The 23,006-nt window shown below is 41.0% G+C and overlaps 1 protein-coding gene across 4 annotated transcripts in view; it reads left to right on the top strand.

Moving 5' to 3' along the window:
* HDAC5 (histone deacetylase 5) overlaps positions 1 to 23,006 on the top strand; it is a 421,662-nt gene that overhangs the window by 382,054 nt on the left and 16,602 nt on the right. For all 4 annotated transcript variants that reach the window (XM_053700081.1, XM_053700076.1, XM_053700085.1 and 1 more), the window contains 2 exons: positions 15,681 to 15,814; positions 15,920 to 16,004. In XM_053700081.1, coding sequence (XP_053556056.1) covers positions 15,681 to 15,814; positions 15,920 to 16,004 — 219 coding nt within the window. The remainder of the gene's footprint in view (positions 1 to 15,680; positions 15,815 to 15,919; positions 16,005 to 23,006) is intronic.

A 23,006-nucleotide genomic window follows, 5' to 3' on the forward strand; every position in this document is an offset into this window, starting at 1 on the left:
GACACGCTCGGCATTTAGGGGCATAACCACTTATCCTCTTGACAAAGTCTGCTTAGGGCGGACGAAACGCATTGGGGGCGGAACGCTGGTGGCTCCTATGGAACAAGTGAATCAAAGGATCCAATCCGGTGTTGTGTACTGTGTTACACGTGAGCTTGACATTTGGATATCTGGACTTTTGCCACAAACCCTGAATGGGAGACAGGCTTGTTATTATTTTAATCCTGTAAGTGTTTTTAACCGGTGTGTGTGCAATAAAATATACAAACGTCTACCTTGATATTGGCTTGCGCTTGTTTCTCCTTTCATAGAATTTGCTGTATAGAGAGTGTAGGTAAAACACCTCTGAAAGCAGCTGCAGCCCGTGGATCAAGCATTAAGAACCTACTGGCAATATCTGAATTTACACAGCCATCATTGAAAACTATCTGAATCTCATCAATACTCTCACCCTCAGTAGTGAGTCTGTGGAAGTGGTAATATTATTCCCTTGCTTATACTTGTTTATGGGTATAATATTCATCTATCTTTAATCTTGTTTTAATAACAATCTTTTCTTTTATGTTTCCTAATAAGTTAATATTTAGTCCTGTATTTGTCCCTTTCCCACCTTCTTGGTTTTTGCCCTGTCAATACTTTGTTCTGAGTGTGGAAATAAAGAATTGAAGAATTTTAAGTCACTTCGTTTGGATCTTCTCTCTATTGTTTTTCTATCTTATTATAACTCATGCAAATTAATATGACCCTGGGGAAGTCTCCCTATGGGTGATGTGGGAAACCAGACGTGGACTCCTTGCCCAGTGAGCTTAGAGGAATGAGGCTACACCTCACTGACGAGGCCCATAGGAGGTCGAAATGATCGTCTTGGGTTGTCATGTTTCTTGTTCAGAGGAGAATTGCCTGGTATTTTGGGGCTGAACTGACCTTACTTGGCGGGATCAAACTGATATACTTCAGGAAAGTTTACCTCTGTGAAAAGCACACTGGTCTAAAAGAGACTGCTCCTAGGTGGTAAATCGCCATAGAACTAGCTGATGAGCTGTTGTTTGTTTCTGGTAGAGCGCTTCTATCTTCGTATGCAAATGAATATGACCCTGGGGAAGTCTCCCTATGGATGATGGGGGAAACAAGACGTGGACTCCTTGCCCAGTGTGCTTAGAGGAATGTGACTGCACCTCACTGACAAGGCCCCTAGGAGGCTGAAATAAACGTCTGGGGTTGTTGTGTTCTTTGTACAGAGGAGAATTGCCTTGTATATCGGAGCTGGACTGACCTCACTTGGCAGAATCAGACTGATATACTTCAGGAAACGTTTCCTCTGTGAAAAGCACACTGGTCTGAAAGAGGCTGCTCCTGGGTGGTAAATTGCCATAGAACTAGCTGATGAGCTGTTGTTTGTTCCTGGTAGAGCGCTTCTCTCTTTGTATGCAAATTAATATGACCCTGGGGAAGTCTCCCTATGGGTGATGGGGAAACCAGATGTGGACTCCTTGCCCAGTGTGCTTAGAGGAATGTGGCTGCACCTCACTGATGAGGCCCATAGGAGGCCGAAACGATTGTCTGGGGTTGTCATGTTCCTTGTTCAGAGGAGAATTGCCTGCTATTTCGGGGCTGGACTGACCACACTTGGCGGGATCAGACTGATATACTTCAGGAAAGTTGTCCTCTGTGAAAAGCACACTGGTCTAAAAGAGGCTGCTCCCGGGTGGTAAATCACCATAGAACTAGCTGATGAGCTGTTGTTTTTTCCTAGTAGAGCGCTTCTCTCTTCATATGCAAATTAATATGACCCTAGGGAAGTCTCCCTATGGGTGATGGGGGAAACCAGACGTGGACTCCTTGCCCAGTGTGCTTAGAGGAATGTGGCTGCACCTCACTGACGAGCCCCATAGGAGGCCGAAACTATCATCTGGGGTTGCCATGTTCCTTGTGTAGAGTAGAATTGCCTGGTATTTCCGGGCTGGACTGACCTCACTTGGCAGGATCAGACTGATATACTTCAGCAAAGTTTTCCTCTGTAAAAAGCACACTGGTCTAAAAGAGGCTGCTTCCAGGTGGTAAATCGCCATAGAACTAGCTGATGAGCTGTTTGTTCCTGCTAGAGCGCTTCTCTCTTCGTATGCAAAATATATATACCACAGTTCCTGAGGCGATTTACCGAGATAATCACAAAGAGTAGTCCAAACCAGGCATCCCTTACAATCAAGTCTCAATATTTAAGAAAATGTTTCCATTACTAGTTTCTAACCTAGAGCTTTGGGGAAACTATTCCAAAGGTGGATGGTGCTGTGGATAGAAAATTAGCTTTTCTTACTCAGTAAATGAAGTCCAATGTAAGAAACAAATCTACTAGCCATTTGTCATTCCTTTCGACAATCTAGGAATTCTGAGGAAGTCCTCAGCTTCACCGAAAAATGAAATTCATGGAAGTCTAATTCCAATTGGAACATGGCCAAATAGTAAAAAAAAACAAAAAAAAAAACTTCCTATTCTACCAAATCAGCATACATGTTTGGCCCCTGATGCAGATTCTCTTCTGGTATGGGGCCAATTACACCTTTTTATGTGTTTAGGATCTGGTACACAACTACACATGGGTTTGATAGTTCCGGTACCTGTGTAAGAAGTAGGCCATGCTTTTTATTCAAACCTTTTTATAGTTTCTCAGGGTTCCTAATTTCAAAATAGAATAATTTTGCGAGCTCCTAAAATTTGCCTTTCAGGACAAACGTTTTCATGTTGGTGCTCTTCCGTTTGGTCTGGCCACAACTCCCAGAATCTTTACAGAGTTTTTGGGAAAGCATCTGTTTGTAATCAGATCTCTAGGTATTTTAGTTCAGGCTCATCTTTACATGTATCTGTATCTCATACAGACAAATGTTCGGCTTAAATTATATGAGACCTTACTTATAACAACAAAGGAGTTTGAACCGTAAAAGAGCTTGTGCAACTCTACTATCTCTTTCCAGTTCTACAATATCTGAATGTATGGAGGTGTTTGCTCTGATGATAACCGGATCAGACACTATTCCTTTTTTTCATGGGTTCACATGTGTCCTCTTAAGCTGTATATGCAAGGTTTATACACCGCTCTCCTAAGGAATCCTTTTGGATTTCAAATTGACACAGTTTCTGTCATTGTGGACTAATCTCCTTTACATTTCTAAAGGGGGTGCCCTTTCTACATCCGTTCTGGCAAAAATTAAAACAGACTCAAGTCTTGGGTTGGGTCTTGGGTTGGGGGTGCAGTATGGGGATCCAGGAGAGTACAAGGAGTTTGGTCTCCTCAGGAAGTGAGTTTACCAATAAATATTCTAGAACTCCGTGCAATCCTCTGAGCTCCCCTCTCCTGTAAGAAAACATTCTGCATTTCCTTACATAAGGCAGGGAGAGTCCACAACTTAATTCCTTACTGTTGGGAAATACAACACCTGACAACCAGGAGGAGGCAAAGAAACCCCAGCCAAAGTCTTAAATATCCCTCCCACTTTCCCAATCCCCCAGTCATTCTTTGCCTTTCGTTACTATAGGAGGTAGCAGAGAAGTGTCAGACAATTTGGATAGTCCTGTTATGGGTATGTTCCCTTCGAGAAAGGATTGGCGTTTTGAGTAATCATGTCAACCTCTCAGTGAGAGTATTGATGAAAGTTAAGAGTCTGGAGATGCAGGGAAAGTTTTGCTGCGGACCCATCCAGACTGTCGCTAACAGCTCCTGAGCAATCAGTGTTGACAAATGTCACTGCTTGCTGCTACACACTCAAGTCCATGTCAGAAGCGCTGCTGCAAGACTCACACTTGAGAGGCTGTGCCTGTTCCACAGCATGGTCACAGTGTGGCTCCTTTATACCTCGATAGGATCAAGGGTTAATATCTCCTTCTGGGAGATTATTTGAACAGTTTGCGGATTTATATCTGCTTAATTTGAGAGTTTTTTTTAGGCTCATAGACTGTGTTTTTTGGCTTGGAACAAACAGGTTTTTTGAAGTGTTGTGCAGCTCATAATAGCTTGGCGCCTTTTTTTATAGCATGGAAGTCCTGTTTTACGTACTACAAGACTGGGTGTGGTCTCTTTCATTTCCTAAGATCCTGCCCCAGACATCACTCCTGAGGAGAGCGTTTTCATTGTAAGCTGTCTGGGTCTCGGAAGTGGTGAGTGCCCCAGCCATTGTGAGTATTAAGGTGCCATTTTTTAAATAAAAGTGTTTCTTTTCTATTGTCCTTCTGTGGGTATATACAAAGCTATGGAGGAATCTGATACTACCTTAGAAGGTTCCGCTCCTTCTGTACTGATTAAAAATTCCTGTTTACATTGTGAGGAGGCTGTGGTTTGCCCGCCTGCTCAATTTTGTTCCATTTGCCTAAACACTGTTCTAAAGTCTAAGAAGGGAGACAAGCCTGCTAATACTCATAGCGCTATTAGCCCTTCTGAGACGTATACTTCTCAGGAATCTGGGTCCTGAGAAATTAATACCCTTTCTACAGGGAGTGCAGAATTATTAGGCAAGTTGTATTTTTGAGGATTAATTTTATTATTGAACAACAACCATGTTCTCAATAAACCCAAAAAACTCATTAATATCAAAGCTGAATAGTTTTGGAAGTAGTTTTTAGTTTGTTTTTAGTTATAGCTATTTTAGGGGGATATCTGTGTATGCAGGTGACTATTACTGTGCATAATTATTAGGCAACTTAACAAAAACAAATATATACCCATTTCAATTATTTATTTTTACCAGTGAAACCAATATAACATCTCAACATTCACAAATATACATTTCTGACATTCAAAAACAAAACAAAAACAAATCAGTGACCAATATAGCCACCTTTCTTTGCAAGGACACTCAAAAGCCTGCCATCCATGGATTCTGTCAGTGTTTTGATCTGTTCACCATCAACATTGCGTGCAGCAGCAACCACAGCCTCCCAGACACTGTTCAGAGAGGTGTACTGTTTTCCCTCCTTGTAAATCTCACATTTGATGATGGACCACAGGTTCTCAATGGGGTTCAGATCAGGTGAACAAGGAGGCCATGTCATTAGATTTTCTTCTTTTATACCCTTTCTTGCCAGCCACGCTGTGGAGTACTTGGACGCGTGTGATGGAGCATTGTCCTGCATGAAAATCATGTTTTTCTTGAAGGATGCAGACTTCTTCCTGTACCACTGCTTGAAGAAAGTGTCTTCCAGAAACTGGCAGTAGGACTGGGAGTTGAGCTTGACTCCATCCTCAACCCGAAAAGGCCCCACAAGCTCATCTTTGATGATACCAGCCCAAACCAGTACTCCACCTCCACCTTGCTGGCATCTGAGTCGGACTGGAGCTCTCTGCCCTTTACCAATCCAGCCACGGGCCCATCCATCTGGCCCATCAAGACTCGCTCTCATTTCATCAGTCCATAAAACCTTAGAAAAATCAGTTTTGAGATATTTCTTGGCCCAGTCTTGACGTTTCAGCTTGTGTGTCTTGTTCAGCGGTGGTCATCTTTCAGCCTTTCTTACCTTGGCCATGTCTCTGAGTATTGCACACCTTGTGCTTTTGGGCACTCCAGTGATGTTGCAGCTCTGAAATATGGCCAAACTGGTGGCAAGTGGCATCTTGGCAGCTGCACGCTTGACTTTTCTCAGTTCATGGGCAGTTATTTTGCGCCTTGGTTTTTCCACACGCTTCTTGCGACCCTGTTGACTATTTTGAATGAAATGCTTGATTGTTCGATGATCACGCTTCAGAAGCTTTGCAATTTTAAGAGTGCTGCATCCCTCTGCAAGATATCTCACTATTTTTGACTTTTCTGAGCCTGTCAAGTCCTTCTTTTGACCCATTTTGCCAAAGGAAAGGAAGTTGCCTAATAATTATGCACACCTGATATACGGTGTTGATGTCATTAGACCACACCCCTTCTCATTACAGAGATGCACATCACTTAATATGCTTAATTGGTAGTAGGCTTTCGAGTCTATACAGCTTGGAGTAAGACAACATGCATAAAGAGGATGATGTGGTCAAAATACTCATTTGCCTAATAATTCTGCACTCCCTGTACATTACCCACTCCACATGCAGTTCCCTGCGGCTTAACTAATCTTCCATATGGAGGGGGCTTTTTTCCAGTGGACTTAAGGGTTTTTATTTCAACCGGTGGCAGCCATAACTGCGGTTGCTGGAGCAGCTACCTACTGGTGCGACACTCTGTCGGAGCTCATTAAGGTGGAGACTCCCCTCGAGGATATTCAGGAGAGAATTAAGGCACTGAGATTTGCTTACTCCTTCATCTGTGATCTATTATGTTGGAAAGTGCTAATGTCTCCGGTTTGTATATCTTTCCTACAAAGAATACAACTGTGTTCATATTTTCAGATGCTTTTTCAGCTTGCAAAAGCATCTATTTCAAATAACAAAATAAATGTAATTTAGTTGATTGCAAACAATTAAATACACTCCAGCAAGTAAAATGGACCATTGGGAACACATTAAAGTCCCTTTTAAACATGCCCACAGTACAAAATGTTGGTCCCATGGTAGAGTAACCTATTGAAGAAACTAAATTTATGCTTACTTGATAAAAAAAATATTTTTTTGGGATGATGAGAGTCCATACGTAGTCCATAACATGTGTGATGTATTTCCTGCCACTAGGTACAGGCCAAGAACCCACACACAAGCTTTAATCCCTCCCACCTCCCATTTCTCCTCAGTTTACGTATAGCTGAGCAGAGAAAAGAACATATAGGTAGGGAAGACAAAAGCAGGGTAAAAACAAGGTGCAAATTAGAACTGACACCCCAAATAAAGGGCAGGGCCTATGGACTCTCATAATCCCCAAAGAAACAGATTTATCAGGTGAGCATAAATTTCCTTTTCTTTCGTAAAATGATGAGAGTCCATAGGTAGTTCATAAAATGTGGTATTTAATACCCAAATTGGGAGTACATGTTAAGGAAAGGGTGGGACATTTTTAAGGCAGTTCCTATTTGTCGGACACTGCAACCTAAAGGACTTTCCTGCCAAAAGCAGCTTCCGAAGAAACAAAAACATCAAACCGATAACATTTGGAGAATGTGTGAAGGGAAGACCAGATTGCAGCTTTGCAAATCTTATCCAAGGGTGCATAATTCTTGAAAGCCCAGGAAGCAGCAACTGATCTTGTGGAGTGAGCTTAGGGGGAGATTTTCCTGCCACCAAGTAAGCTTTGTGAATTATTTGAGCCAAGAAGCTAAGGCTACAGCCGCAGATTTCTGCCCCTTGTGAGCATACGAATGGAGAACAAACTAAATTCTTTAGCAGCCTGAAGATAAAATTTGAATGCCCTGAATACATCTGAAGAAGCTGTTCTTTAGGATTAGAAGTGTCCGGACACAATAAAGGAACAACTATTTCCTGGTTGATGTTTTCTGAGGAAACAACCAGCCTTATCTTTATAAAAATCTAAAAAAGGAGATTCACAAGATAATGCAGAGAGTTCAGATAATCTCCTAGCTGAGGAAATGGCAGAAGAAAAAAATCACTTTCCAGGATAACAATTTAATATCTATGCTGTGCATAGGTTCAAAAGGAGGGCCTTGAAGAACTGAAAGGACTAAATTCAAATTCCAAGGTGGAGAAATAGGCCTCACAACTGGTCTAATTCTCACTAAAGCCTGGACAAAAGTGTGAACATCAGTAAGTTTGGTAAGTTTTTGTGAAAAAGAACTGACAAAGCTGAAATTTAACCTTTTAAGGTCAGCTAGCAGACAATTCCTTGTCAAGCCATCTTGAAGAAACTGTTAAATTCTTTGAATCCTAAAGGAATGCAAATAAAACCCTCTGGAAGAACACCATTGGAAGTATACCTTACAGATCTTGTGATAGATCTTTTCAATTAAAGGCTTCCTAGCTTGTAAGTCTTTAGCAGAATCCGAGAAACCTCTATGTTTCAGAATGAGACGTTCAAACTCCATGCAATTAAATTTGGAGATCGTAATGGAAAAGATGTCCTTGGGAAAAGTCAGCGGTTTCTTAAAGGGCTAGTACTCAATTTAATAAAAAGACCTAATTAAGCTGCTGGTGGGTAAAGAAGGGCTGAACAACTCTCCAGTAGGGTTAAGGTTCGAAGACCCAAGTGTGTGTCTGTAGGTGGGTAGGACAAGTCTCCCAGCTATGCGATACTTACAGAAAGTACCTACTAAAAGTGACTGCAGTACCCCCCACTGGGCTTACCAGCAAGATGTCAGATGCTATTTCCAGTAGAGAGCTCATACAGTTCATGTACAGATACAGCAGAGGATTTAAAATTAAATACCATTGGTCCCACAGGGGGAAGCTAAGTGTTAGGGTTAAAATCCCATAAGGAGATACTGCGAGCATAACAAGGTATTCGTGTGTCCCTGCATTATTTAGAGTCTACTTTCTGAATGATTTGTCCAAGGTGTATAGGGTCTCACACTGGTTTGAGCTTTCATAAATAAAATTCATAGGCAAGTAGCTAGAGCACCTCTATCTTCGACCTTCTCAAAGGAGGCCAAGAACAAAAACTGGGGAGAGAAGGGAGGGATTAATGCTCTTGTGTGGGTTCTTGGCCTCATCCTAGTGGCAGAAATATAACCCACGTTATGGACTACCTATGGACTCATCATCTTACTAAAGAAATTGTAAAAGTTGGGTCAGAGTCTGTATGTTTGCATTAACTGCCAGCTACTGTTGAATCAGAAATGTGAAAAGAATATAGCTGAACTACCTTTTAAAAAAATCGATGCTCTGAGCAATTGTTAAAAGATTAAAGTGGGACCATGCAACTTGCTCAAGTGGGAAAACAACTGAAAAGTATTCATTGTGAAGGCTTCACTGTAGCCAGTTACGTAGTCTGTAGTCTGTTACAAGGTAGAAATCATATATCATAAAACATTACAAAGATAGATCTAATATAAAAATGTAAAGTAGCACTGTAGTGTGATTTCTTTTTCAAGATACGATGAGTCCACGGATTTCATCCTTACTTGTGGGATTACGCCTCCTGGTCAGCAGGAGGAGGCAAAGAGCACCACAGCAGAGCTGTATAAATAGCTCCTCCCTTCCCTCCCAACCCAGTCATTCTCTTTGCCTGTGTTAGTGATAGGAAGAGGCAAAATGAGGTGTTAGTTATAGATTCTTCAATCAAGTGTTTATTATTTTTAAAAGTGGTGCCACAGTGTACTATTTTGTTCTGGGGTGTAGCCTAGACCAGATCAGTCTCTCCAGTACAAAGAGAAGCATTTGGTGGCTTTAAAGCAATGGGAACTTGTGGGACATTATTCTCACTGCGCCTCCCATACATGTTTTGCTGCCCTACCTGCAAAAGTCTGAGGGAAAAGAGTTACTCAGTACTTTTTGTTATTTCCACAGGCCATGTGAGAACTTGAGAGCCTCGCAAGCCGGGTGGACTGCCTTACTGCCAGGCAGGATTTTCAGGTAAGTGCTGAATTTTGTTTTCTGGAGTGGGTACACAGAAATATTTGTCACTATATATTTATGGATAACTGTATCCCTAAGAGAAGGTAAGTTATTGGGCAGTTGCTGCTAGGACGTGAGAGTGGCTCTATGTTATTTTTGACTAAAAACTTCTGCCATGCTCTCTGTTCCCTTCGGCTTGTATTAAAAGATGGCAGCCGACAGGGCGGTTTAGTCTGTTTCAGTATGAATATACATGTTTGTTTCATGTCCCGACTTCTTACGACTGGCAATACTACAGTTAACAGCCATGGGGGGATTATATTTGTTCAGCATGTTACGGTGAAACCTGCATGCTGCGTGTCCCAGCTCCCAACAGCGTACATTTCTACATTAATGGCTGACAGGGAGGTTTATTCCTCTTCAGTATGGAGGAGTTAGATTGAATGGTACATGTCCCTGCTCACTATGGCTTCCAATCCTAAGATGCGCAGCCGCTTGCAAGTGTTATTTTTTATTAAGCATATCTAGATAATGCATGAATATTTCATGTCTCTGTTCCCGACGGCTTCCACTGCTAAATGTAGCAGCCGACAGGAAGGCTATGCTAATGATTTTAACGGCTTTAAGAAACTAGATTTAGCAGCCGATATGGATTATGAGAGTTCAGTACGAGATTGTGTTGTCTGAATGGTGCATGTCTCTGCTCCCATCGGCTTCCGATGTTAAATTAGCAGCCGACGGGGAGGTTTATTTCTGTTCTGTACTACGATGTTATGCATGACTAGTCCATGTTACTTCTCCCGATGGCTTACTATCATATATTTAGCAGCTGACAGGGAGGTTTGTTTGTCTTCACTTGAAGGTATTAGGCATGAATGTTTTGCTTCCTATGGCTTACAATACGGAAATTTGCAGCCGACAGGGAGTTTTATAGTGACTCATCATGAGAAATGTTATGGTTGGTGCAGACTTCGTTCCCTACAGCTTACAATACTTAGATTATCAGCCGCCAGGGAGGTTTATATTAGTTCAGCATAGATCTATGTTGAAGAATGGTATTTCTCCCTGCTCCTAACGGCTTACATTACTTAACTGGCAGCCGATGGGGAGGGTTATTCTCTTCAATATGAAGGGTTATGTATGCTTGGTACAGGTTTCACTCCCTATGACATATTCAGCCGACAGGGAGATTTATTATATTTATAACCGAGTCTTATCTTGCGTTTTCGAGGTTCCCAACGGCTTGTTTTAATTTGTAGCCTACTGAGAGGTTTTGTATATTTCCTCATTTGCCATTTTGAATGTTAGCTCTCCCGACGGCTTCATTTTTTATATACTTTAAGCCGCCCGGGAGATTTGGTGAGTTATGCCCACGATGGGCGGGGCTTCGTTTCGCGCCTTTTGGTCCCGGAAGAGGTCTTCTCTGCTTGTTCAGCAAAGAGACTTTTGATGACAATTTTCTTTTAGGTGCTTGGGAAAACAGCTCTCTAGGGGATGCCTTCTTTGCTGTGTTAGTTGTAAATAGCAGCAGGGCAGCTTCACAAGCACAAAAGCACTTAAGAGTGTTTTTATAAACCGGATCCTACTATTTATTGGTGTTCAATCCGGTAGCGTGTAGACTCTTCTAGGTTTAGCTGGAGTCTGGAGATTCTTTATTATAGATTCAATAAAGCGTTGCACATAACATTTAAAGATACAGTTTCATATGTTTTTGATATATCTTTTGCAGTCACAGTAATTGGTCTGATTTGATAAGATAGAATAGGGTTGTGACTTGAACTTTATGGTTTTATACTAATGTGGAATGGTGTCCCACAATGGACTAGTGGTAAACTTTGCTGCTTTAAAAGCTGAAGGTTGAGTTCGAATCCAGCTGCGGCTATGTGTTCCACACAGCGAGTCCACTTTCACTGGTGGGTTACAAATAACCTCACCTAAAACCATGATTTGCAGGCTACCGAATTTGCATGATTTTTAAGTTCCCCATGTATTACGAGATATACTTTTTTATAGTCAGTATTGTCTCAGAAGCTACAAGTAGTGTTCTGACAATGTTTAATATTTTCTATTGTCCTAAGACCTTAGCGTCTATTTACCAGGTGCCTTTTTTTTTAGAGTGTTGTTAGTTTCTCCCTTGCTGCTGGGAAAGCGCTGGGGGAACTATAATGTTCAGTGAAGCAAGGTTTCTTTCACAGTAGCTGCTCCCGGGTGGAAGAGCCGGATAGCTCAGCATACTGAGACATTGTGGCTGAGCTCTATAGCAACCCATGGGTTGCAGGTTCGTTCCCCGGCAGGGTCCACTCAGTCTTTCATCCTTCTGAGGTTGATAAAATGAGCTGCGCCTTGAGACCATTACGAGGGATTAGCCGCGCGTTACAAGTACCCAATACATATGTACACATACATACTTTGATATAGCTATGTGATCTACTATACCCTTAGACTAGAGGTTAATTGGATTTTAATCTTAGGGTATATGAACCCTGCTGAAAGGTCGGCTCCTCTTCTTTATCGACATAGAAGGAGACTATCTAATCGACTCGGAGTCCCACCCAATCTTGGATCAGGGGTAAACAATCCAAGGAGCCTGCTGCTGTTTCCAAGTAAGCATGGAGGCTTTACACCCGGCCCAGGACCGGATAAGAGGAGAGGCGTTCTTCCCTTGCATAAGAGACCTCTCTTGCATGGAATTTCTCCTTCCAGGAGTAATTAGTTCTGTTCCAATACTGGAACAGGGGCTGGGGTCTTATTCCAATTTGTTTTGAAATTCCCATCAGGGAAGGAACCCTCAGGCCTATTTAGACCTCAGGAGTCTAAACATGTCTCTCTGTGTTTCATCGTTTTGGATGGATACTATTTGCACTATCCTTCCATTGATTCAGGAGGGTCAATTTGTGGAAACAGTGGATCTAAGGATGCATAGCTGCATGTGTCTATCCACAGAGATCATCACAAGTTTCTGAGGTTTACCTTTCTGGACTATCTTTATCAGTTTGTGGCTCTTCATTTTGGTCTGCCACGGCACCCAGAATTTTCACAAAGGTTCTAAGGTCTCTACTGGCGGTACTAAGACCGCGGGGCATTGCGGTGGCACCTTATCTGGACGATATTCTATCCAGACAGCGTCTCTTCACGTAACCAGGTTCCAGTCGGACCTTGTTCTATCTTCCTGAGAACTCTCGGGTGGAAGGTAATTCTGAAGAAAAGTATGTTTATTCCACAGTCTGTGCCCATGCAAATTTTTCTGACAGGGGTCAGAAAGTCTAAGATTCTGAATACTTGTCGAGCCCTTCACTTTACTCCTCGTCCTTCTGTGGCTCAGTCCCTGGAGGTACTCGGATTGATGGTGTCGGCAATGGACATCATACCGTATGCTCAGGCAGTGAAATGAAGATTATACAGATTTGTTCCATTGCATGTCCCTAGACAGGAGATGAGGGATTTTCTTCCATGGTGGTTGTCTCTGGATCGTATGTTCCAGAGGACATGCTTTCATAGTACTTCATGGGTGTTTGTGATAACGGATGCCAGCCTTTTGGGATGGGGAGCAGTCTGGAGCTTTTTAGAGGCTCAGGGAGTATGGAAGTCTCTCTTCCCCTCCATATTCTAGGACTGAGGGTGATTTTCATTGCGTTTTGGGCTTGGCCTCAGTTAGCTTCGGTCCACTTCATTAGATTCCGGTCGCATTAGTGGGAACTCCATCTGGAAGTATTTTCCAATACGATTCTCAGATGGGGTCGGCTGGTGTTGGATATCATGGCATCTCGTCGAATTGCTGAGCTTCCTATCTATGGGTCCAGGTCCAGGGATCCCAGGCCGCGCTGATAATGATTTGGCGGTTTCTTGGTCTTTCAGCCTCGCATATCTCTTTTCCCCGTTTGCGTTCCTTTCTCGGGTTATTGCTCGAATCGCTCCTCCTGCGTGGCCTCGCAAGTTTGGTATGCAGATCTGGTGGACATGACATCTCTGCCATCTTGGAAGTTTCCATTTAGGAGGTACCTTTGCATTCAGGGTCCCTTCCGTCTCTCAATTCTGTTTTCTCTGCTGCTGACTGCTTGGAGATTGCTCGCTTACTTTTATCTAAGCAGGGTTTTTCTGATTCTGTCATAATCACTTTAATTCAGGTTTTTTAGCCTGTTCCTAGAAATATTTACCATAAGCTATGGCGTGGATATTTTTATGGTGTGAATCTATGGGTTACTCATGGAGTACAGTTTGGATTCCCAGGATTTTATCTTTCTGATTTTATGTTTTCTCCAAGATGAATTGCTCCTCCTTGGAGTTTACATTTTGTTCGTAGAATTTCTCACTGTGTTCCATTTGAACCTAGGTCTTCCATAGATATTCCGTTATTATCTTTGAAAGTTATCTTTTTAGTTACTATTGCTTCTGCAGACATGTATCTGTGCTTTCGGCATTACGATATATTCTCCTTATCTTATTTCTCATTCGAATAAGGTGGTGTTGCGTGCGAAGCTTGATTTTCTTCCTACAGTTGTTTCAAACAAGACTGTTTCTCAGGAGATGGTTGTTCCTTTTTTGTGTCCTAATCCTTCTTCTAGGAAGGATCGTCTGTTACATGATTAGACGTAGTCCATGCTTTAAAGTTCTGATTTCAAGCGCCTAAGGATTTTCGACAATCATCTTTTTTGATTGTTTGTTGTTTTTTTCCAGGGAAACGTAGGGGTCAGAAAGCTACGACTACCTCTCTTTCTTTTTGCTTGATGAGTCTCATCACTTTTGTATATGAAACTGCTGAATAGCAGTTTCCTGAACGACTTACGGCTCATTCCACTAGGGCTGTTGTTTCCTCATGGGCTCTCAGGAATGATGTTTCTGTTGATCAGATTTGCATGGTTGCAACTTGGTCTTCTCTTCACACATTTTCTAAATTTTACAAATGTTGATGTTTTTGCCTCAGCTGGGGCTGTTTTGGGGAGAATGGTTCTTCTAGCAGTGGTGCCTTCCGTTTAGGTTCCCTGTCTTATCCCTCCCATTTAATCCGTGTACTATAGCTTTGGTATTGTATCCCACAAGTAAGGATGAAATCCGTGGACTCATTGTATCTTGAAAAAGAAAATTAAATTTATGCTTACCTGATAAATTTATTTATTTTTCGATACGATGAGTCCACGGCCTGCCCTGTTCTATGTTCATATTTTTGTTAAACTTCAGACACCAATGCACCTTGGCTTTTCCTTTCTCTTCCTAACTTCGGTTGAATGACTGGGTTGGGAGGGAAGGGAGGAGCTATTTATACATCTCTGCTGTGGTGCTCTTTGCCTCCTCCTGCTGACCAGGAGGCGTAATCCCACAAGTAAGGATGAAATCAGTGGACTCATCGTATCGAAAAAGAAATATATTTATCAGGTAAGCATAAATTTCCTTTTTCCTGATGCCAAAAAACAGTCTTCTATTAGTTAGACTCACATGTTTTGTCCAGAAGGATATCAGTGGGGGTCTGATAAACTACAATCAAGTATAAACATGGTGTGCCTTGTGGATAATAAGATCGCAGTCCAGATGTCCTGTTCAACTCTTAAGGGGCATTCCAGGTGGTTACCACAGTAAAAAGAATGGTTAGTCAGTGTGGTGATATCTATTTTTCATAAAAATATAAAAGAAAAATATAAGAGCATCGCTGTTGCTGTCTCTTGGAAAATCCTACACAGCATACATTAGTTCTGAGGTGAATATGATGTTCCAGACATATTTTGATAATGTGTTTGATAATGTGTATCAGCAGTAGTGTTTTCTATTAAGGTTCCCAACTACAGCTGAATTTTCGATATTAAAGTAAGTACAGTAAAGAGTAACACATTTATTTCTCAATATGCTATTGCTTCAAATACTAGTTCTTATCAGTAGCATGCTGTTCCATTAAAGCCATGAGTTTTCAAGCCTTTTAAGCCACATATAGTTAAAGAAGAACGATACCAAGGGGTTTGGGTTCTTTGTAGACATTAGTTCACAGCTAAGGGTATATAGCAAGGTCACAGATAAATATTTCTGTGGAACAAGAACCAGGGGCAAACAAAAAGAACCAGGGACAACATATTATACTCTCCTTTTCTTTGTTCCTCTTCATCTTCTCTTACACTCAATTCCCATTTTTAATCTTGAATTCTGCGAATATATTTTCCTTTCTCCTTCTTTTTTGTTGTCTCATAACTCTATATTCTCCTCACCATATCACTTGATATCTAAATCCTAGTCACTTTCCTCCCCATCTTTCTGTCTCCCTAATCTATTTTATTTTCCCACTATCTCTTAGGTTTTGGACACCTCACTAAGCAATTAATGACTTTAGCTGGAGGACGGGTGGTGTTGGCATTGGAAGGTGGTCATGATCTGACTGCTATTTGTGATGCCTCAGAAGCGTGCGTGTCTGCACTTCTTGGGATGGAGGTAAAAGCAAAATTTTTAATTTCACTAGACGGTAAATGTGAAATGTAGAGACATTGCATGCTTCCCTTATCACTTTCTGACCACCCCTTATCTTTGTCTCCACAGCCTGCACCCATAGATAACAGTGTTCTTCAACAAAGACCCAGTGAAAATGCAGTCGCAACCCTGGAAAAAGTCATTGCAATACAAAGTGAGTGAGAGGTGACATTATACACAGTGTGTAGTGGGTGAGAAGAGGCAGAAGAGAGAGCTATTAATAATACAGTGTAATGGCGTAATCAACATGCACATAATAAAATGCAGTAGCAGTTACTCTGAATTTTAAAATGTGTATATATATTTTTTTTCTCATCATGTGACAGACATCAGCCTTGGAAAGTGTGCATATAAAAAGACTGGACAATTTCATAATGGAAATAAATTGGAAAGTCTCTTAAAATGGCTGCTCTATCTGAATCATGAATGTTAAATTTTGACTTTAGTGTCCCTTTAAGGGGTCAATATAAAAAAAAACATGGGGGAGATACTGACTGCATTAGAGTAAGAGGTGTTGAATCAATTGATAAAACATAGACAGGAGCATCAGGGAATAGAGGGGGGGATAAAATAGAACTAGATAATTTAAAATAAAACTGTTAGATAATACAGTTATTTAATTCTTGACCAAATACACAGAGATGCAGGACTTATGTATACAATTAATAAAGAAACTCTCAGGAATATAACAGATTTAAATATTGGTGCAGATCCCTAATGAAATGGCTAGACAGGGAATACAGCACTCTTCTCAATGCAAATTTGTTAATGTCACAATCTACACATGAAATTAGTCACAAAAACATCACAGGGGACAAGAATACCTTTTGAAATGCATACGGCACACAGTTAGTAAAAATACATATAACCTTTAACCTAAATAGAGAAAATAGCTGAGAAATCCCAGAAGGTCCCACTACAACATATAACCATCAAGGTACAAATGATAAATCTGAATAGCAGGGGTATAGAATACCAATTGCACCACAGCAAGATCTGCTCAGAGAGGGGAACCCTACGCTGATGTATAGACAGAGTCAGCATAGCAACCGCTATTATTCCCTCTAAAAAAACAGGAGCACAAGTTACCCAGAGTCAGCATAGCAACCGCTATTATTCCCTCTAAAAAAACAGGACCACAAGTTACCCAGAGTCAGCATAGCAACCGCTATTATTCCCTCTAAAAAAACAGGACCACAAGTTACCCAGAGTCAGCATAGCAACCGCTACTATTCCCTCTAAAAAAACAGGACCACAAGTTACCCAGAGTCAGCATAGCAACCGCTACTATTCCCTCTAAAAAAACAGGAGCACACGTTACCCAGAGTCAGCATAGCAACCACTACTATTCCCTCTAAAAAAACAGGACCACAAGTTACCCAGAGTCAGCATAGCAACCGCTACTATTCCCTCTAAAAAAACAGGAGCACACGTTACCCAGAGTCAGCATAGCAACCGCTACTATTCCCTCTAAAAAAACAGGAGCACACGTTACCCAGAGTCAGCATAGCAACCACTATTATTCCCTCTAAAAAAACAGGACCACAAGTTACCCAGAGTCAGCATAGCAACCGCTACTATTCCCTCTAAAAAAACAGGAGCACACGTTACCCAGAGTCAGCATAGCAACCACTACTATTCCCTCTAAAAAAACAGGAGCACAAGTTACCCAGAGTCAGCATAGCAACCGCTACTATTCCCTCTAAAAAAACAGGAGCACACGTTACCCAGAGTCAGCATAGCAACCGCTACTATTCCCTCTAAAAAAACAGGAGCACAAGTTACCCAGAGTCAGCATAGCAACCGCTACTATTCCCTCTAAAAAAACAGGAGCACACGTTACCCAGAGTCAGCATAGCAACCGCTACTATTCCCTCTAAAAAAACAGGAGCACAAGTTACCCAGAGTCAGCATAGCAACCGCTACTATTCCCTCTAAAAAAACAGGAGCACAAGTTACCCAGAGTCAGCATAGCAACCGCTACTATTCCCTCTAAAAAAACAGGAGCACACGTTACCCAGAGTCAGCATAGCAACCACTACTATTCCCTCTAAAAAAAACAGGACCACAAGTTACCCAGAGTCAGCATAGCAACCACTACTATTCCCTCTAAAAAAAACAGGACCACAAGTTACCCAGAGTCAGCATAGCAACCGCTACTATTCCCTCTAAAAAAACAGGAGCACACGTTACCCAGAGTCAGCATAGCAACCACTACTATTCCCTCTAAAAAAACAGGACCACAAGTTACCCAGAGTCAGCATAGCAACCGCTACTATTCCCTCTAAAAAAACAGGACCACAAGTTACCCAGAGTCAGCATAGCAACCGCTACTATTCCCTTTAAAAAAACAGGAGCATAAGTTACCTTAATTGCCCAGACTACCACAGCCAAAGTCGGCTCTGAGCAGCAACCACAGCACTGGCAGAGGGCATATTTGAATCGTGATCTCTTGACAGGCATCAAATACCTCCGCCGGTCCACCCTTTCACTGCTCCAGCTAAGTCATCTCACGCCTCAATGCGGTTACACAAAACCTGTGCTGGTCCAGAGTGACGTCGGCTGGACTCCTGCTTCTCAAAGGCAGATGTGCGTTTCACCCCTTATGTGAATTCACTAGGGACTTGAGGTCATAAATACTAAATGGTCATAATGAGAAACCACTATTCACTATTCAAAAAACTAGTAACTATAATGCTTTGCAATTTACAAAAACAATATAAAATATATCCGGAAGTTCATTATAAATGCAGGGGAATTATTAACGTTCATGGGGAACATTTTAGCAGACAGCAAATGTTAGAGCATTTATAAAGACTGGGAGACTTTGAAAGTGAGCTAAAATATCCACAACAGACATTTTTCAAATGGCATGGCTGTTTTCAATGAGAACATTTGAAGTCTCGTTGCTCAGGCTTTTAAAAGTATCATTGCTCACATTTTTGTATTTGGTTCTGCTATTGGGACATTGAGATTATGGGGTGAAAAAAACTGCTTACATCCGTTTGCTGCAAACTCTTGAAAACAGGATCTTAAACACATATTTGGAAGTGAAAGAAAAGCGCTCTCCTTGAAGCTGAAAAGCTTATATGATTTCCTCATTTATATTTTTCTCTTATCATGACAGCGCATGAAGCTTGACTATTCTATAGACATGAAAGTTTGGGTATAGCTATACGCACAACCAAATACACAGCTGCTTACAGGTAATAAAATAATATTCATTAAACCAGGGATTCATTTTAAACAGATTTGTCGGCCCCTGCAATAAACTATTTCTCCTTTAAACCTTATATGACTCTTGTAATAGGTCTCCAACAGTTATTACTCAAACAAAAAGTCTAAGTGACAGCAAACACTCCTGGTTAAATTATATAGGTTTTAGGCTTGAGCCTTGCATATATTATCTTTAACCCATAATATGCATGCAGCATCAGTGAGTTGTAATCAGCCATCCAATTTAGTATAAGGCACTTCAGTCATATGAGGATAATGATTAAGGCTTGGCCACTAATTCTAATTCTGTATAGGTAAAATGCTGTTCAGGTAATAGCAAAGAAAAAATGTACTGTCTTCTGTATATGATATTGTAACACTTTAAAGGGACATAAAACCCATTTTTTTCTTCATGATTTAGATAAAACATAACATTTTAAACAACTTTCTAATTTACTCTTATTATCCTATTTTCTTCGTTTTCTTGTCATCCATTGTTGAAAATCAAAAATGTAAGCTCAAGAGTGTGCACATGTCTGCGGCACTATATGGCAGCAGTTTTGCAACAATGTTACACATTAGCAGGAGCGCTAGATGGCAGCACTACTTCCTGTCATGTGGTGTTTCAGGCATGTGCACGCAACCTACCTAGGTATCTCTTCAACAATGAATAACATGAGAATGAAGTAAATTTGATAATATAAGTAAATTGGAAACTTTTTAAAAAGTGTATTCTCTATCTGAATCATGAAAGAAAAATTTGGGGTTTAATGTCCCTTTAAGCTTTGATGAAAAAAAGGAATCTAAACATGACATCCATACAGTCTTACTTTGTTTTCAGCTATAGAAGATCTTCTCATTGAGCCATATGAATCAGATTTTGGCCACAGATCTAAAACAGATGAATCCATATACCATGTTTAGCTCTCTGACTCCACTTTTTTTTGTCCAGAGTTTTCAGAGGATGCTTGGTCTATTATTATATAATTGTTGTTTAACACACTCCCTTTTTTGGTCTTCTTCTCTGCTAGACCCCTGTTGTTTTTTTAATCCCCATTTTTAAGCAGGTTTTCTAATATTGTTTCACCCTTCTCATGCTCCCTATTGAACCCTTTAACTTGCTATATTGCCCCACATCAACTAGTTCTCTCCTCCCCCAATGGATCCTATTTATGTGCTGGAGACCTTAGTCTTGTTTGGCATTTTTAAGAGGATGAGGGGCAGTTTGCTATGGTAGCCATTTAAACTGTAGCTGATAGTTTTGGTTATACACTTATCCCATTTGTTCTGTTCCATGCTTCAGAAGTTTATATTCTTCTCTCCTTGTGTAACAATTCAGACATACAAATGTCTAGTTATTGCAATGATCAAATGTATTCCACTAAAGTTCACAATTTGTAGTAGATAGATATGTAATCCCAGATGTTATTATGATAGGCAGAAACTTATACCTATCTGGATATTAAATGGGATTAATTAATATAGTTGTTTGTTAGCACAGTAGCAATGTCTGCATGATACTGTGGTTCATAAGTTAACATAAGAACACATAGTAGATTTATGAGAGAAGTTAAACACTCAGAGTTGTAACAGCATGTAGCATATAATATATATATGTATTCAAACTTATGGTACATATGAAATAAATAGTTCAGAGATCGCTTACCAAGCGTGGCTAAGGATATATGTGGTTAGCTGAGTGTTTGGAATGGATGCGGTAATCGTTCTGCAGAGTTATTTCCAGCAGCGGTAGGAAGCCTGCAAGGAAGTCTGTAGCGTGGCGTTTGCGGAAGTGAAGCGGAGCGGCCGTCGGTGATGTCACCCGCCTGACAGCTGATGCTGAGTTGCGGTCCGGTGAACCTGGAAGATGAAAGATCGCTGGAGGCGAAAGTTAGGTAAATTTGTTCCAGCAAGTCCAAGCTGAAATGTTGAGCAGAAGGGAGTTTGCTGAGTAAGTTTCAGCGAGGAAAACAACAATCAGGTAGTGTCCAAAATGACACCTAGTGCTGAATGGCTTGTATCAGCAGGAGTGAACATGTAATACCAAGCAATGATAGAAGGTATGGGTGTGCCTTATAAAGGAAGGCAGAATGAAAAAGAGGCATATAGAAATTAACCCTTAACAGCACAAAGGATGTTACAGAGGGCCCCTCCAAAATGAACCACTCCGAGGTTCAAGGATGAGGCCGGTCCAGATTCCGACGATGAAACAGAGAGACCAACCGTGGAGCTGATAAATTAACAGATGGCTCCCAAGAATCATCATCGGATGGGTAACCCTTCCAATGGATCAAGTACTGTAAGCGGACGGAAACTTTCCTTGAGTCTAGTATCTTTTCCACTTCAAATTCACAGTCGGGTGCGATAGGTACCTGGGTGTTAGGTCTTGATGATGCATTTCTGAGTTCCTTGTACAGTTTGAGCAAGTTAACATGAAACGTGGGATGTATCCTATATCTATCAGGGAGATCCAAGGTTACTGCATTAGAGTTTACAATTTTTTTGGTCCAATGTAAAATCTATTCAGTTTCCTAGACGGTGTACTGAGTCAGAGATTTTTTGTCGATAACCATACAAGGTCTCCTATCATGTAGGTAGGTGCCGGTCTCCTTCTGAGGTCGTAGTATACCTTCTGTCTGTCCTGGGCAGTTTTAATGTTATCAGCAAGAATGGAGAAGGTTTCAGCAATGCTGTTAGTGGTGTCATTAACAACCGGGCAGTGACTGTCATGTTGTGGGTTAACATGGAAAATTGGATGGAACCCATAATTCGCTAAGAACGGAGTGGTTTTGATTGTGGAATGATACGCGTTATTGTGAGCGAATTCTGCTAGAGGTAGTAGCGATGACCAATTATCTTTGTTTTGTGTGACAAAACATCTGAGATATTCTTCCTGCCACTGATTAGTCCTCTCTGTCTGACCATTCGTCTGAGTATGGTAGGCGGTACTCAAGTGTTGTTCAATAGATAGAGAATTACAGAGTTCTTTCCACATTCAAGAGGTAAATTGAGTACCTCTATCCGTGGTTATAGATAGAGGTAAACCATGCAATTTAATCACATTTTCAATTAATAGAGTAGCAGATTCCAAAGATGTTGGAAGTTTGTGGAAGGGAATGAAGTGAGCCATTTTTGAAAATAGGTCAACGACCACCATGATTGTATTATTATTACTTGATTTTGGTAGCTCAACTATAAAATCAGCAGCTATATGAGTCCATGGTTTGTCGGGTATGGGTAGTGAAAGTAAATATCCCACTGATTTGTGCTTTTCAGTCTTACAGGTAGTACAAATCTCACATGAATGAATGTATTTGTTATATCAGTGAACATTTGCGGCCACCAATAGGATATTTTTGTTAATTCCAAGGTCCTTTGTATCCCTGGGTGACCAGTTAGATGAGTATCATGCATGTTTTTGAGAATAATCATTCTTAGAGACGGTGGAACGTACAGCTTATCACCTCTATAATATAATCCATCAAAGTTTTTTGTTAACAGGTGTTTTGGCAGTGTAGCATCACTTTGTTGTTTGTCTTGGAAATAAGATCCCTCGTTAAAAGCTATCCCAAGAGTTTCCTGGAAACACCGTTCAGGAATAATGGTTCCATAAGGTGTTTGTACTATTGGCTTTTCTGGTAGTCTTGAGAGAATGTCAGCTTTAGTATTCTTTGATGCGGGTCTATAGGTTATGTTATACAAAAACCTTGAAAAGAAAAGACTCCACCTCACTTGTCTAGAAGTTAAAGTTCTGTGAGTCTTGAGATATTGGAGGTTCCTATGGTCTGTGTATATTTGTATAGGTATGTCGGTGCCCTCTAGGAGATGCCTCCAATGTTCTAAAGCTGATTTCATAGCGAGCAGCTCCTTCTCACCTATATGGTAATTGAGTTCTGAAGCTGTTAAGACTCTAGAGTAATATGCTATTGGGTGTATGGGT

Source organism: Bombina bombina, chromosome 1 (genome assembly GCF_027579735.1).
Source record: "Bombina bombina isolate aBomBom1 chromosome 1, aBomBom1.pri, whole genome shotgun sequence".
NCBI classification, from domain to species: domain Eukaryota; kingdom Metazoa; phylum Chordata; class Amphibia; order Anura; family Bombinatoridae; genus Bombina; species Bombina bombina.